We start from the raw sequence: 14,515 nt of genomic DNA, 5'->3' as shown, positions 1-14,515 counted from the left end.
CCCCCCCCCCCGCAAAAAACACTTTCCTCGATGCAAATTGTATGTGTTTTTCCGCCGTCTGTATTTGAAATTTAGTCTGTTCCCTTCTGCAATTTCGGCGAAGTAGAGAGGCGCCAAATTAGTTGCAATTTAAATGCAAGAATTACAAACTTTTGCCGCCTTGTCCCGCTGGCTGTCATTAAACTAAGCATTTCACTCGGGATTTCCCCGTTTAATGCAAGAACTTTTAACTGCGAGCTGGCAATTAAATTCTAGCAACTGTTGTAGACAGATAAAAGTTTGCCTTTATGCAGTTAAACTTCGATTCCAGTGCGAAAGTATCAATCTTCATAAAGATAATTTATAGATATATAAAGCTGTAATTACAATTAAGTTTTAATATAATCAAGCTTTATGCAGCTACACAGCTGAAGTGTTAATTAACAAGCGTTCTTGTAGATTGACACTGTTACATCGATCTGTGCAGCAATACAATTTGATTTGCGTCACGCATACGCCGTGTGGCACACATCATTGAGACTTTCATTAAGCGTAAAGTGCACACACGACCGCCACGCCAACACCTCCCGACACCGCAGCAAGTGTCATCCGTGTGCTGCATGTGATCCAAGCAGGGATGCCGCTCCTGCTGCTCCTCCGGCCTGTAAGCCAGCATAGCAATTGACATTTTACAAAATAAACGAATTCATTTGCACAAAAGGCTGCCGCAGAAGGCAGGAGGAGGAGCTGCAGGAGGAGGAGGTGGAGGAGCAGGGAGCTGAAGGATAAAGCAGCTGGCTGGCAGGACGAACAATGTGCTGCATTGTATGCAGAGTGGTTTCGTTGGCTGGGCGTTGCATTCGATGGGTTGCCTTTCACTTTTCCAGCACCCCTGTGTGATGCAATCACATGTTGCCAACATGCGAAAGGTGTACATAATAATTTAGCAGGCAAAGGAGGATGTTCCTGCTGCTATTGCTTCTGCTGCTTCTGCTGCTGCTGCCGCTTCTGTGCTGCCCCCATTGTTTTCAAGGCAATACCCAAAATGGGTACGGCGGTTGCAAAGTCAAGCTGCTTTCTGTCTCAGCCTCTGCCCCGCCCCCTTCCCCCTTCTCTTGACAATCCTGGCCTGGTCCTGGAACCCAGCAGTCACATGCCACCCTTCTTCGGGCCCGGCCAAGGCGCATTAACGTTTGTAATTGCAGCTTGTCTCTGACGCAGAAGGGGATTCGTTCAACTGATATCCAACTTGCCACCCTGGGCCCGTGTCTCTTCTTACCGCCCCCCCCAACCCCTCCCCGCCCTACAGTCAGCCACTTAAAACAATATAATCTCCATTAAAAAGCCTTTTTGACATTGCACACAGTCAGAGACAGGCAGACAGATAGTCGGCTAGAAAGAGGGTAACAAGGGTGTTCACTGTACAGCATCGATTGCACAACATAAAGAGTGGGCTGCTGATGAGGTGGCCTCCTGCCTGGATAACATGCCGCCTGCACTTGTTAGTGGGGATTTGTGCCGGCGGAGGACAAACTGTGGGCGCCATGTGCTAATTGTAATTGAGATGCGAATGTGCAAGTGGAAATGGTTACACTCGGGCCAAAAATGCAATCGAATATATAATTGCAAATCTATAATCGATCATAATTAAATATAATCAAATATTCAATGCAGCTAGCATTGTTTCCTTTCCGATTTGAATAGGCATTTAATGTCTTATCATCCGCACGCTTTTCCCTCAGTGCAACTAATCCAAATTGGTAGTAGTGCGGCACATGTGAATCTGCGAATGTGGCACACTACTCGAGAGACCCTTAGCCTAATCACCTGGCATCATCACGGTGCTCGGGGCAAAGCATGTCAGGGCTTGACTTGCGGTCTCGAGAACGGATTGCGTTCGATTGAGTTTTCCCCAGCCACTCGAAATCCGAAATGGATTACTTAACCGGAGGACTTTTGCAGATCGCAGCTCTTAAAGCCCGTGCTTAAAATTGCAACGTTGAAAACAATTTCAGTGATAAAAGCAGTAAAAAAAAGCGAAAAATATATAAAATACGTAATCACTCATACGTCATGTGGAACAACAGTGTGCAAGAAGAGAAAACTGGAAACTTCATTAAACGCCATATGAGGCAAAATGAATTAACGACATAATAATGCCAGCTCCCAACCGTCAGGCGGATGGACGTATTCGACTGCCATAGTCCGGGAAATTCGTTCCGTTAATGGAAAGAGCGTTTTTGCATGCGGTCGGGAAATAAAAACCGGTAGGTGGAAGGCGTAATAATTGATTTCGCCTGATTGTTAATGGAGTTAATGGAGCTGTCCACGTCTGATGTCCGTACGGGTGTGTATGAACTTGCGGTTTTAAGGAACTTTAACGCGTTCCGTAAGCTGCAGTTTATGTTTATAGATAGAAAGCAAGTTAACCAAATTCAGAGTAATTTAAAATCCATTTAATAATTTGTAAGGCACAAGCTGTACACTTTTGTTGCCCAGCTGTAGTTAATAAATGTAATTTGAAATTCTATAAATCTAAAACAATTGCACAGCACCGGTAAGTATTCTATTGCAAATTGGTAGTTTTGGGCACACCCAAACTCATGGACAAACTTTATTCAGTTCTGGATACCTAGGAAAATGAGTGTGCACAGGGTATTAGCTTTTGAAAGTTAGTAAAACTAAATATGAGAAATAAATACATAAATCAAAGGAAACGCCTAATTATTACTGCCCATTAAATTTCCATCTAGCATTTCGTAATATTTTTAACATATAAACTTTCCCGCTGATGCAATTTTATACGATTTTATACCCAATGCATTCGTTATTTCGTTTATTTCTATATATTTAGTAGAAGTCTCTACCCAAACTCATCGCGTTACGTTTAAAATTGCATGAGTCGGTCTTCTATTCTAGACTTCTGCAGTTGTTGTCGCTGCAGTTGCATTTTAGTTGAAGTTGAGAGCCGAAGTTGCTGGGGCATTGGCAATAATAACATTTTGCGTGCTTGCATGCAATTGTTGTTAGTTTTCTCCTCGATGGCTCTTCTGTGCATTAGATATGTATGAAAAACAGCGAAATTTACTGACACAAACAGTTGGTTTTCATGGCTGGCCCTGGTGTAGAATTTCATTCTCGACTGGGTAATGCTCGATTCACGCATGCCCTGTAATTCTAACTTGGGAAGCACTAAATGGATTGCTTTGGGAATGTTATTCTAGGATATTCCTTAACTATACCTTCAACTTTTTGAAATATAGTAACACCTCGCTACTTTTTGTATTAACAGAATATACTTTTCAATCTATAATAGCGTTGCTGCCTTGTTTTACAGAATGTAGAGCAACAAAGCACGCAAAATAATCGAAATGAAAATTCAATATTATAAATTGCACGATTATAATTGCATAGACTTGCAATGGAGCTGACAAGTTGCAATGACTTTCCCCCTGTAACCCTTTGTTCTATTATTATTGCCCAGACACACATACATATTCAAAGGCATTTGGCAAGCCCGAATATATTTGCTATTTACGAGCTCAGATCCTTTAAGTACAAAGAGAATTGTTAGATAAGCAAAGATTAATGGCTATACATACATACATACAACAAGGGAGTGCATTTTATTGGGTATGTTGATGAAGATGTGCAACACTTTACACTAATTACAATTTCTGTCACTCAACACTGGGCGAAATGCACGATTAAATGGCTGCATTTGTGATGATAATATTGCAAGAAATTCATCAAGTCAAGTTAGTACATTTTTACATTACTCATACGCACCGTTGTGCTATTTTGGTTAGGTAAATATTGCTGTAACTTTATGTTATATTCTACATTACTCATACGCACAGTGTGCCAGTTTGGTTAGGTGAATATTGCTCATACGCCATGTAACTTTATGTTATAACCTAAATGCTAGGTTATCATCAATTTCATTCGAAATTCATACATATAATCGTTTATTTTCACCCACTGCGAGTTAGGTTATATACAAAGCAAAGGAGCACTTACCTCCGACACTGGATCCATTCTGCTGCGAGTAGAGATTCTGTTGGGCCGTCTGCGGCTGCGGCTGATACAGCTGTGGGCCCTGCGGGGGCGGAGGGCCGGCACGGGTGGCGCCCGGGGGCACCAGAACGGGGGCGGGGCTAACCAGACGCATCGGCGTCCCGGTGCGGGGTCCTCCCATCAGCAAGGAGCCCGTGTGATCGAGGAATGCCGGGATGACCTGCAGCAGCACGATGGTCACGGTATTTTACACGGTTCGGATTTCGTTTTTGTACAGGGGGTTAGATTTTTGTTTGGTTTTGTTCATTGTTTGTTGGTTATGGAAGCGTGTTGTTGATGATGTGAGTATAAAAAAGAGAAAAGAAGAGAGACAGAGCATAAATATACAACGTTTTAGGTCAAATTAACTAGTTATGGTTACAATTACAAGGGGAGCTTTACATCATAGGAATTTACAAACGTACAGTTCTGATCCCTACTAAATAAACTGCTTAATATGCAAATAGCAAATTATGATTTGAAATAGCACTTTTATATGCTACTGTACCATGATTACTTTAACTTAGTTTAACTTTAGCTGTGACCGCGAGTGTGAAGCCTTTGTTACAGTCAATTGACACCTGTCATATGTACAGCACCATCATATGGTGCCACCAGTGCCTCTATGTATGTACATACGATGAATGCTTCATTGGACATTAACACGGCGGCAACTGTGCGGGATGGATGATAATGTCCTGGCTACATATCTCACCTGATACGACTGATTCTCGGCACCCTGCTGCGAGGGGGTGAGGGGGCGGCGCGGCTGCGTTCCCTGTTGCGGAATCAGATTGCCCGGATACATGCCCCATGGCGCTACGCCATAGTACGGCATCTGGGCGGCGGCAATCATGCCCATATACGGGGCAGCCTCCTGGCCCGGATTGATGACGTAGGGCGTGGCCTGTTGGGCGGCATAGGCCGCATTTTGCGCCTGCTGCTGGGCGGCCAAAAATTGTTGCGACGCGGCCGCCATGTGCATCTGTTGCTGCTGCTGCTGCTGTTGCTGCTGCTGCTGCTGTTGCTGCTGCGACTGCTGCAGCGATCCGTTGGGAACGGGGGGTGCGCCCACCGCTGCCGCAGCACTCGCTGCCGATGTGGCAGCTGCTGCGGCTGCTGCTGCGGCCGCTGCATTTGTGGCAACTGCTGCAAGGCCCGGATTCTGCGAGCGAAACAGTTGCTGCGGGGTAGAAAAGAAAAGAGGTCGAAGGTTAGTTAACAGCTCATCATTGCAGTCATGGTGAGGGTTAAAAGTCCTTAGGAAGTAAGTACCTTGAGTTACATTAAAAACACACTTAAAGTAAAATCTAATATGATCACCCCATAAAACAAGCTACATCTGAATTGGTTTATTTAATTTTTCCATTTTCCATTTTATTCCATGTAATGACACTTCCTGGAATAATTCGTTTTGGCTTATGGTAAAGTCTAGCCTAATAGGGCGCAACATATTGCGTTAAGCCGTGATTATTAGTCATATCAAGTAACCGCCCCGTTGCCACACACATATATACATACATAACCAGATGGCATCTGCTCGTGTTGTTCTAGCAAAACACACACACATATGTACGTACGTGCACCGGTAACATGATAAAGTGATTTCAATTGGAAAATTAAATCAAATCCAATCAAATCAGCATGAAGAATGCAGAAAAAAGAGAGCGAACTAACAAGGAGCTAAAACGGGAAAACGCATGACTGAGTGTTGTGTTACTTGTTTTTCACCCCCAGTGCTCCACATGTCCTCCTTCATTTCTCCTCTCCTATTTTATGCCTTGTCTCTGCCAATGTGAATATATCATCACCAGGAGCAACAGCCACTCAGGCATTCCAGAAAAAATCCACTAGAAACTACGTGCATAAATTGCGCTATCGAAGGTAAACCGAATCTGAAGCTCATTTTAGCTGTGCGTATGATTCTGATTAATTCGTTATGTATTTAACAATGCATAGTAAATGGAATTTCATAGAAATTTCTCTTCCTATAGCTATACCTTCCACTTTGATGTAGTCAAGGCATTAGTGCCTTTTCCCTTGGAATTCAATGTATTTGTATTATTATTCCCCAGGAAAGTCAGCTTGAGATTGTCTAAAAGGCATAAATTTGCAGTCCCCTTTGGACGCACCTCGAGTCGTAGCCGAGCATAAGGATATGTGCATAACGGCTTCAATGACTTTGCCACGCCCCCTCCGAAGACAGTACTCCCCCGATGGGGTCTCCTGTCGATTTCTTACACGGCGAATTGAGGGGAAAACAAAGCGAGTAAGCGAATCTGAGAAACCAACTGGGATGACATTAACATTAAGGAAAAGAAAGAAATAAATGTGAATTATTGATGAATGCTGCAGGGCGCGGGCAACAGTAAAAATAAAACCCAACAAAAAGGGCAAATAAAACTGAAACGTGGCAGGAAAAAATGATGGCAAAGTAAAATAATAATAACACGCAAAAACTTTTCGAAAACAACAGACGAACGCAACACGAACCGGGACAAGGTTTTCCCCGCCAAAATGTGAAAATGTGGCGAAGGCGATAAAAAGCAAATATCATGGCCTGCATACTTTTTGGGCGCGTGATGCGTGAACACAGCACTCAGGACACAGGACTCAGGGCAAAGGACTCGGAACTCGGGGAGAGTCCGGATTCAGGACGGCCCACGAGCATGAAATAATAATCAGAAGCCAAATAAGTGTTGAAATCTGAACCATCGGTTGCCATGGCCCCCCAAAGTCCTCGTCCCAGGGTTGCTGCTAACTGCCTTCCGCCAGTTCCTCTTCCCTTTACGATTATTAAAACGAAATTGAAAACAAAGGGAAAGTGCGCGAAACTGGAGATGGGACGAGCCGAGCAGTCGGAGAACTTATGTAATTTCACGCCCGTAAAGTATGCAATGCTTTGATTTAGTTGCCAAGTGATGTAAGTGCTGCTCCTCTTTCTTTCTTTTACACTAAAGGAAAAACATTGCATATTGTTTGATATATATATTTTTTAAAGCTTCTGTTCTTCCCTCATTCTTTAATTCGAAAATTCGTTTTATAACTGGGCTGTGACTTTAATGGCCCTATAAGTTGGCATTCCCGCAACCCGCTGCAATACCCAGTGATTTATGCAAATGGCCGGTTCAGTGGCAAATTTACGATCCGCACATGACACACTCGAGTTATTGTCCTTAGGCTAACATTACTCAGGACAAGGGAATTATGGGTATTATGGCGCAAGGATTGGTAGTTCAAGACCAGATTGGCGGCAACAAGTGAAGCGCTGCAAGCCCAGCGGCGAAATTATGGAAAAATGTTGGCCAAGTTTCCGTGGCGTCGTGTGGCTCCCTTTTCGCATTCTCCGGGTATTACCACAACCCCGCGTTTTTCACAATTCTTTTCCACTTATTTCGGCATTTCTGGCATCATTCTGAACCCTGCGCCCTGACATTTTTATTTCATTTCATTTGCACATTACAAGAAGGAGCAGGGGGAAGCGTGCTTAATAAGCTCCCTGGTGTACAATTTTCAGCGCTCGACTCGTAATGGAAATTATAGCTGATGTCATACACAGGGGAAATGCTCCTCACTATGTGCACTGAGAAAAACGGGCATTGGTTCTACATTGGATTATTGATAGAATTAATTTACTACCTAGAATATTTAATAAGTATTTTAACATATCCTAAATATCTTGCATTCCTATGAACTCTATATTTGGTACTATTCAGCGTGTATTTTTACTTCTGTTTTAGTTCTGTGACGCCCTTCGAGTGAAAGTGAGTCAACTAACTGTGGCAACATGCCCGCCCACCACCCGAACCAGCTCCACCCAACTTGTTGCAAGTGGGTCGCCAGCGGCGGGAGTTCGCTGGAGTTGAGTGGGTGGTGGCGGTGGCAGCTCTTAATGTTGCCTTCGGCTCTTGCCTGAGTGGATTAGTTAGTTGGGAGTAAGCAACAGCAGCAGCAGGTGGGGCGCACTCAGCTAGTTGATTTATAATTATGGCCAGGCAGCGGCATTAAGGGAAAAAAGCGGCAGGAAAACAGCAGTGGCAACAGCAGAAACAGCAGAAAGGAAACAAAACGCTCGAGAACCTGTCCAAACTGCCTGGCTAACTGCCTACCTCACCTTGTCTGCGGAAAAGCCGGAAAGTTTCAAGTGGCATAACACAAAGTTGTTCGGCTTGATTTGCTGCAATTGGAGGGTTTTTCTGTTTCTGTTTCAGTTTCTATTCTCCGCTTTCGGTTTTCCCTTTCCTCTGCTTTCCACCAGTTGACATAGTTTTTTGTTGTTCCGTGTGACGGGAATAAGCTCAAGTTGGATTCAGCAGTTGGTCAAATTATTTCGAATTAGTTTTCACATTTTTCAACGGAAGTTTTCTTTTTTGTTTGGTGCGGGTAAATAAAGTTTTATTAAATTAGTTTGAAATATTTATATTTCCGGTGTCTTTAAGAGATCTTCGCGTCAGTACATTATATTAAATTGAATTCCCTTTTCACTTTGAACAAAATGTATGGATTGCCATTTTCCACTTCTATTGAAAACGATTGAAACTCTTCTTGGCCACTTGATTTAATTTCCTTTTTTTTTTCAATTTCCTGTGCTCAGCTTGAACTTCTTACTAGCTCACTTTCCCCAGCTTCTGACTCGAGATGACTGCCATTACTCACGCTCAATGTCTCCGGTTGGGCGGAAGGACGCTACGCGTTCTAGGCGTTCGTCCTTTTCGCAGGACACTCATGAGTTGGCAGCTACTTCGGCTGAGTTGCTGCGCTTTAATTAAATATCAATTACGCAGCCAACCCTCCGCAGTGTCCTGGCTCAAGCTGAAAAGCAATCAATTAAGTGCGCTCCTCGAGGAAGTGTCCATTTCCCCCCCATAAGCCCCCCACCCTTTTTATTTCACCCATCTGCATAGCCGAGCAGAATGAGTGCAATTCAAATATTTGTAGTCTGTGCTGAGGCGCAATAAAAACAGAACGCAAATTGAATATGAATGATGGAGGAGCAGTTTAGCTTGACGGGCGAGCTGGTGGGGCAGCCCCTTCGCAAATGAAAGGACATCCAGTTAGGGGGACAGTTTATGGGGGGCAACATGTGGGGTAGGGTTGCTGCCAGGGGTGTTTGAGTGACCCTCATGGGTACTCCTCCTGCACAAACGACTTGTAAACAAAATTAATGCCACAAACAAACATTAGCGCACTTTCGGCGTGTTCTGTTCGCGTTGTGTGGCTCATTAGGCAATCAGCCACCAGTGGAAACGAGTGGGTGGGAAAACTGCTGGGAAAAGCTCTAATAAAGCGAGAGAGAAAGAGAGAGTGAGGGGGCGGGCTGGAAGGAGAGTGGCCAGCTCGCTGACCGTTAAAGCGAATTACTTAATGACCGCACACGCGTGTGCTTTTGATGCCTACTTTTAGGCTCGGGACACACCCACACACACACTGAGAAAAACGCAGTCGAGTTTTTATTTATATCTCCGTTTTGACCTTGAGCAGTAAGTAAGAATGTAACGATTGGCAAATGACTTTAAATTGTTTATAACTGATCAACGGCTTTAAGGACATTCAGGTTTTGTTTCCATTTTTTTAACAGTGCACACTTTGACTTTCTTTAATTTGAGTTTCAGAATTCTTTTTGTGTTGCTGTGTGCGTGATTGCTGTTTGTATATTGCTTTTTAATTTTCCTCGTTACTCGCAATTTCCCACTGAAACGTGAGCCACAAAAGAAAAGGCCGTGGAAATGGCAGCAAATGAAAAAGGTGGGAAAATTGCGGGGCAAAAAGAGGCGGGTCGTCGACAACATTGTAGTTTCTATTTACGCCTCAACTTTGCCACATATTTCATAACTTTTGTTAAACTTTCCTGCCGCCTTTTCTTTATTTTCTTTCCTGCAACCTTGCAGGAATTACGTATTTGCCCCCATTTTCCGCTCCTTATTTTTCTTTGCTTCCACCCATAAATTCCAGCCACTCAAGGACATCGGAGCATGAAAGGAGTAATGAAAAATGGGTTAAGCTGGCTTATGTTACTTTACTCAATAATGAAAAGTTCAAAATTCGATGACAAACTTCTGGGCGAACTTTGAGAAACTATAGAAGAGGAATTAGTTTTACAAAACTGTGGACCATCCAGTTCATCCAGAAAGCCATTACACTTTTGTTGTCGCTATTATTGAATCTCAAGCTATCAACAGCTAAAGAAGGAGAGAATTTAAAACATTAAAATTCTTTATTAAGGTTAAGCTGTCTTCTTGGCCTCATTCACTATGCGTAAGTAGGATTTCGGGGCCATTTTATTCCCCTACCGCACACAACTGGATTGTGTAAAATCCGAACCACTAAAGAACCCACTACCAACCACCGAAATTCGCTCCATTTCCTCTCCTTGGCAGTGTTATTTTATTAATGAAATTACGCCATTTCCTTTTTACGTTTGCCCCCCCGACGATTCGGTTCACTTTGGTTTTTCCTTATTTAATGATGACGCAGAAAAGTGGAAATCGCGAGTGAATGTTCGGTAAATGTGACCTTAATTTGTGCAGCGGTAAATACAATGTTGATATATGGATTGGAATAAAGTGTGGAATCTTCATTTACATGAAGACCACATTTAACGTAAAATATTGCCAAATGCCGCAGGACAAATGCTCGATAGACGTGGTGGTGTGAGGTTTCAAAGGATGCTGCAAATTACCACAAAGGGAAGACCCTTCATTTCCACTCCTATATATGTATACCCCCTCCTCAAGCGATTCCGTGGACGGACATAAAAATATCTGAGGCAAATGAAGCCATAAATGCGCAATCACTGAATTAAAGGGAATGTTAAGGGAGTCAGAGTCAATGTTCCCTGCTGCCAGCCAGCCAAAGTGTTTATTTATGCAGTTTTTATTTCAGCAACTTCTCGCCGGTCAAGCATTGCGCATACGCAACGTTGTGCGGCCGGGGAAAATTTGTGAAGGGAATTTAACTTTGCCCGCCACCGCCGTTCGGCGTCAAGTTTAATTGCCTTGCAAATTGCCAAGGGAATAAAACCATACAGATCCCTTTGAATTTCATAACAAATTGCTGCAAATTGAAGCGAGTTCTTTCGCTTTTCTTCTCCATTGTCTTGCCAGGGGAAAAGTTCGACTTGCTGGCCGGAAAACCGCCGCCCATTAAAACTATTTGCCGTAACAAACAAGACCAGCTGGCAGAAAGACAAAAAAGAAAAAAAATAAGGAATCAAGCCAGCAAGCGAGAAGAAAATTCTTGTGTGCGGCAAACATTTTTGGGTGGCTGTGGGTGGCATGCGGCGGTTTTACAGCAGCTAACTTTGATTGTTGCATTCTTTGGGGGCGCACACAACTATTTGCTGAACTATTAGAAAGTCAATTAGGTTTATTTTTTTCACGCCCCATTCGGTGCCTTTCAAAATAACTATGCAAGCATACTTTTTAAAGAAGTTACGCGTTTTTTGGAGCTTCCTGGCTTATTGAATTAAGCCATTGCTTTGGGACATGAATGCACGTAATTTCAATTAAAATCTGGCATTCGTAGAAGCCGCACACACATTTGTGAGTGACAGTCACCTGCAATTCGACGATTTTCCGGGGCTTTTCCAGCCCAATTTTCCCGTTTGACAATTGCTTTCTGATGGCCGGGAAAATTCCGCTGACAGCATTTCAACCGAAAAATAGAGTTTGGCGAGAAAGTGATGATGAAAATGGGGAGATGGGCAATAAATTGGCCCGTAACCGAAATGCCAGAAAAGAGGTTTGAATTTAATGACGGAGTTTAATTATTGAGTTTCAATTAATTTGGGTATTTTTGTTTGCATTTGGCTAGCGCAGGTATTTCTATTTAAAACTGATTTCATTAAAGTTTAAACAATGTGAAATGCAATAAAATTGCTATTTTCAATGCATTTTGTTGGCTAAACTTCGATGTTATAAATAATTCCTTAATTAAACGTTCCTAGCTTTAATTGTCTTTCCGCTGTCATATTACACTACACTTATTTGCTTTTGATTCAGCAGTAAGCCACTCCGATTGGCCTAATTCACGATTCATTTGCTCACTTCCCGAATACGTGACTTCTCCGGGATCAACACTTCATCGCCTGGCAATACTTCCTCTGTGGACTCCCATCCGCAAACTGCTATTAATTGACAGGAATGCCTCCATGCTCTGACACTGGCAGTTTCACTCACTCCTTTTGGTCCGGCAGGAGCATCGGGGGGCCATATTTTTTGGTTATGATTGCTACGTGCTCAGCGTCTTAAATTCAATTTCATGCCCGACTTGCCTCTCAAATTAACTGAAAATCATTAATTGCTAAGCAAACCAACAATCGGTATTTGGACGCTGAGTGAGTGAGTGGAGTGGAGACGGGAGGGGAGTAGAGAGGTGGGATACACAGGACTTGTCTGCTCGTCCTTGTTTGCTTTTGCCTTCGGTGTAGCTGCCTGCCTGCTGCTAATTGCCGGTAAATTAGTTTCTATTTGCAAATTAAATAACCCACACCACGTGTACAAACTGTCAAACTCTTTGATTGACCGACCGCCCCCGTGTGTCTGCAGCATTTTCAAATTGAATTTCCATTTCAGTGGCCATTTTCCCAGTGGCCGTCGCAAAACTGCTTAAAGTTCCGCATTAAGCTTGTGGCTCGCTCAACGGCAGGAGCGTGTGTCCTCCGTGAAAATGTAAACAGAAAGCATGCGGAAAAAGCGCAAGTAACACGGCCACGCCCCCTCGCTGCCGGTGCCGCCTTCATTTCCTCGATTCTGGCTCCTTCTTGTGGGGGAAAAAAATCGATAGCCTGATTTTCAACGGCGAAAAGCAAACAAAAGACAAACTCACACACACACACACAGGCACACACATCGTGATCAGGACGAAGGAGGGAGCAACATTTCCTGTCTTGACCGCCTCGTCCTTAGTCCTTGTGGCCCTCTCTTGTTTCTCGGTGTGTTTGAACTAGACGACGGCCACAAAAGTAGGCAACGTTTTGCTGCCATTCGCAACTACAGAGTAACAGAAAATGACAGATTTTAAAGTAAATGCCACCTCTCTGGAGTTCTGTATATTTAAGATACTTTTAAACTATATTTTGGTAAGCCAAATCTTTCTACATTTCGATTAAATAGTATTATTTCATCTATAACTCTATAACTTTCAGAAGCTCGCTGCATAATATGCATTTATTTAATCAATCAACTTTAATGTTTTGGTTTGCATTTAGAGCATATTTGTAAACTTTCTTTTTATTTTTTCGGTGCACCTGCCTTGCGCACCCTGCCACACCATACAATTTTAATGTGTGCCCTGTCGGTCTTTAGGATTCCAGCCCTGTCTAGGACATAATGAGTGAGCTGGCAGTTGCATTTCCCTCGCCCGCTGCCCCCACCAGCCCCCCTGCCCCATCACCTCCTCTTGAATGCCATTTTGTGGGCGTGTTGTCGTCTATAGGCGGGGATTTTCGCATTTAGAAAAGCGTACGAAGACCATGAGAAAAATTCATGAGAATGGCCCGAAGGAAAGGAAAGGCGCAGGGCAAGGGAGGTCACAGCTAAATGAAATTAAGCTGCCATATGTGGTGGGACAATGGCTGAGGTCCTTTCTGTCACCGTCGTTTCCTCTCCATGTGGGTACTTTTGCAGAAAAAAATAAAACTAAACACAAACTACTACTGTGGGCGACCGAGGCACAAAATGCTTTCAGATACAAATTCATGTTTGTCTGCGAAGGCTTTATGGTTACTATAACTTAATCTATTGTATATAATTAAGGTGCTATCCCTTTAATTCTAGTAAATTTACCCAAGTTAATAATTTAGTTAAATTGTACTACCTAACTTAACTTAAATTTAGTGCATTGTGATGTCAAATCGATTACTTCAATAACTAACTGAATTGCCCAACTTTTCCATCCCCTCAAATTGTTCGAATGCGCAGGTGTTTGCTCATATATATAGTGACAGACACCTAATGAATTATTGGTTATTTTCTGCCCCCATTTTATTTCCTAATCGCAGGCAAGCTCAACACCCCAACTCCCCTGATTTCGTTCCCCCTATTCCATTTTGGGCCACTCATAAAAACCAAAAATGAACGCATTTCAATATTCATTGATTTTCTGTCATTTTATCGTCGGGCAGGCATTTCTTCAGAGGTTTACTAACTAGACACACTGTCAGTCGAAGTGCCTACGAAATATACCCTCCACCACACTATTAATGCCAGATATGTATCGAACATAAATCAACATGAAACTACTGCTCATAAAACCCACAGAAAAGTTTCAGTCCACGACGAAATTGGGAAATGCACCCTTTTCCAACACCCTCTTATACTGGTTTTCAAAACAACACTTTTCCAAGTGTTGGGATGTATTTAAAAACCATTTAAGAATTTCTTTGACTTCCTCTTTCGTTTGTGGGTGTTTTTTTTTTGTGCCGAAAAGTTTAGCTCGGCTTCTTTTTTTTATTTTTATCACACCCAAGGAAAAGCAGGTG

General features: G+C 43.0%; 1 protein-coding gene across 8 annotated transcripts in view; it reads right to left on the bottom strand.

The window, feature by feature from the left end:
- LOC6607153 (maternal protein pumilio) overlaps positions 1 to 14,515 on the bottom strand; it is a 166,636-nt gene that overhangs the window by 6,303 nt on the left and 145,818 nt on the right. For all 8 annotated transcript variants that reach the window (XM_032720462.1, XM_032720461.1, XM_032720463.1 and 5 more), the window contains 2 exons: positions 4,751 to 5,218; positions 4,000 to 4,216 (listed from right to left, as the gene is read on the bottom strand). In XM_032720462.1, coding sequence (XP_032576353.1) covers positions 4,000 to 4,216; positions 4,751 to 5,218 — 685 coding nt within the window. The remainder of the gene's footprint in view (positions 1 to 3,999; positions 4,217 to 4,750; positions 5,219 to 14,515) is intronic.

This window comes from Drosophila sechellia, chromosome 3R (genome assembly GCF_004382195.2).
Source record: "Drosophila sechellia strain sech25 chromosome 3R, ASM438219v1, whole genome shotgun sequence".
Lineage (NCBI taxonomy): Eukaryota > Metazoa > Arthropoda > Insecta > Diptera > Drosophilidae > Drosophila > Drosophila sechellia.
This window is presented reverse-complemented; position numbering and strand designations above follow the sequence as displayed.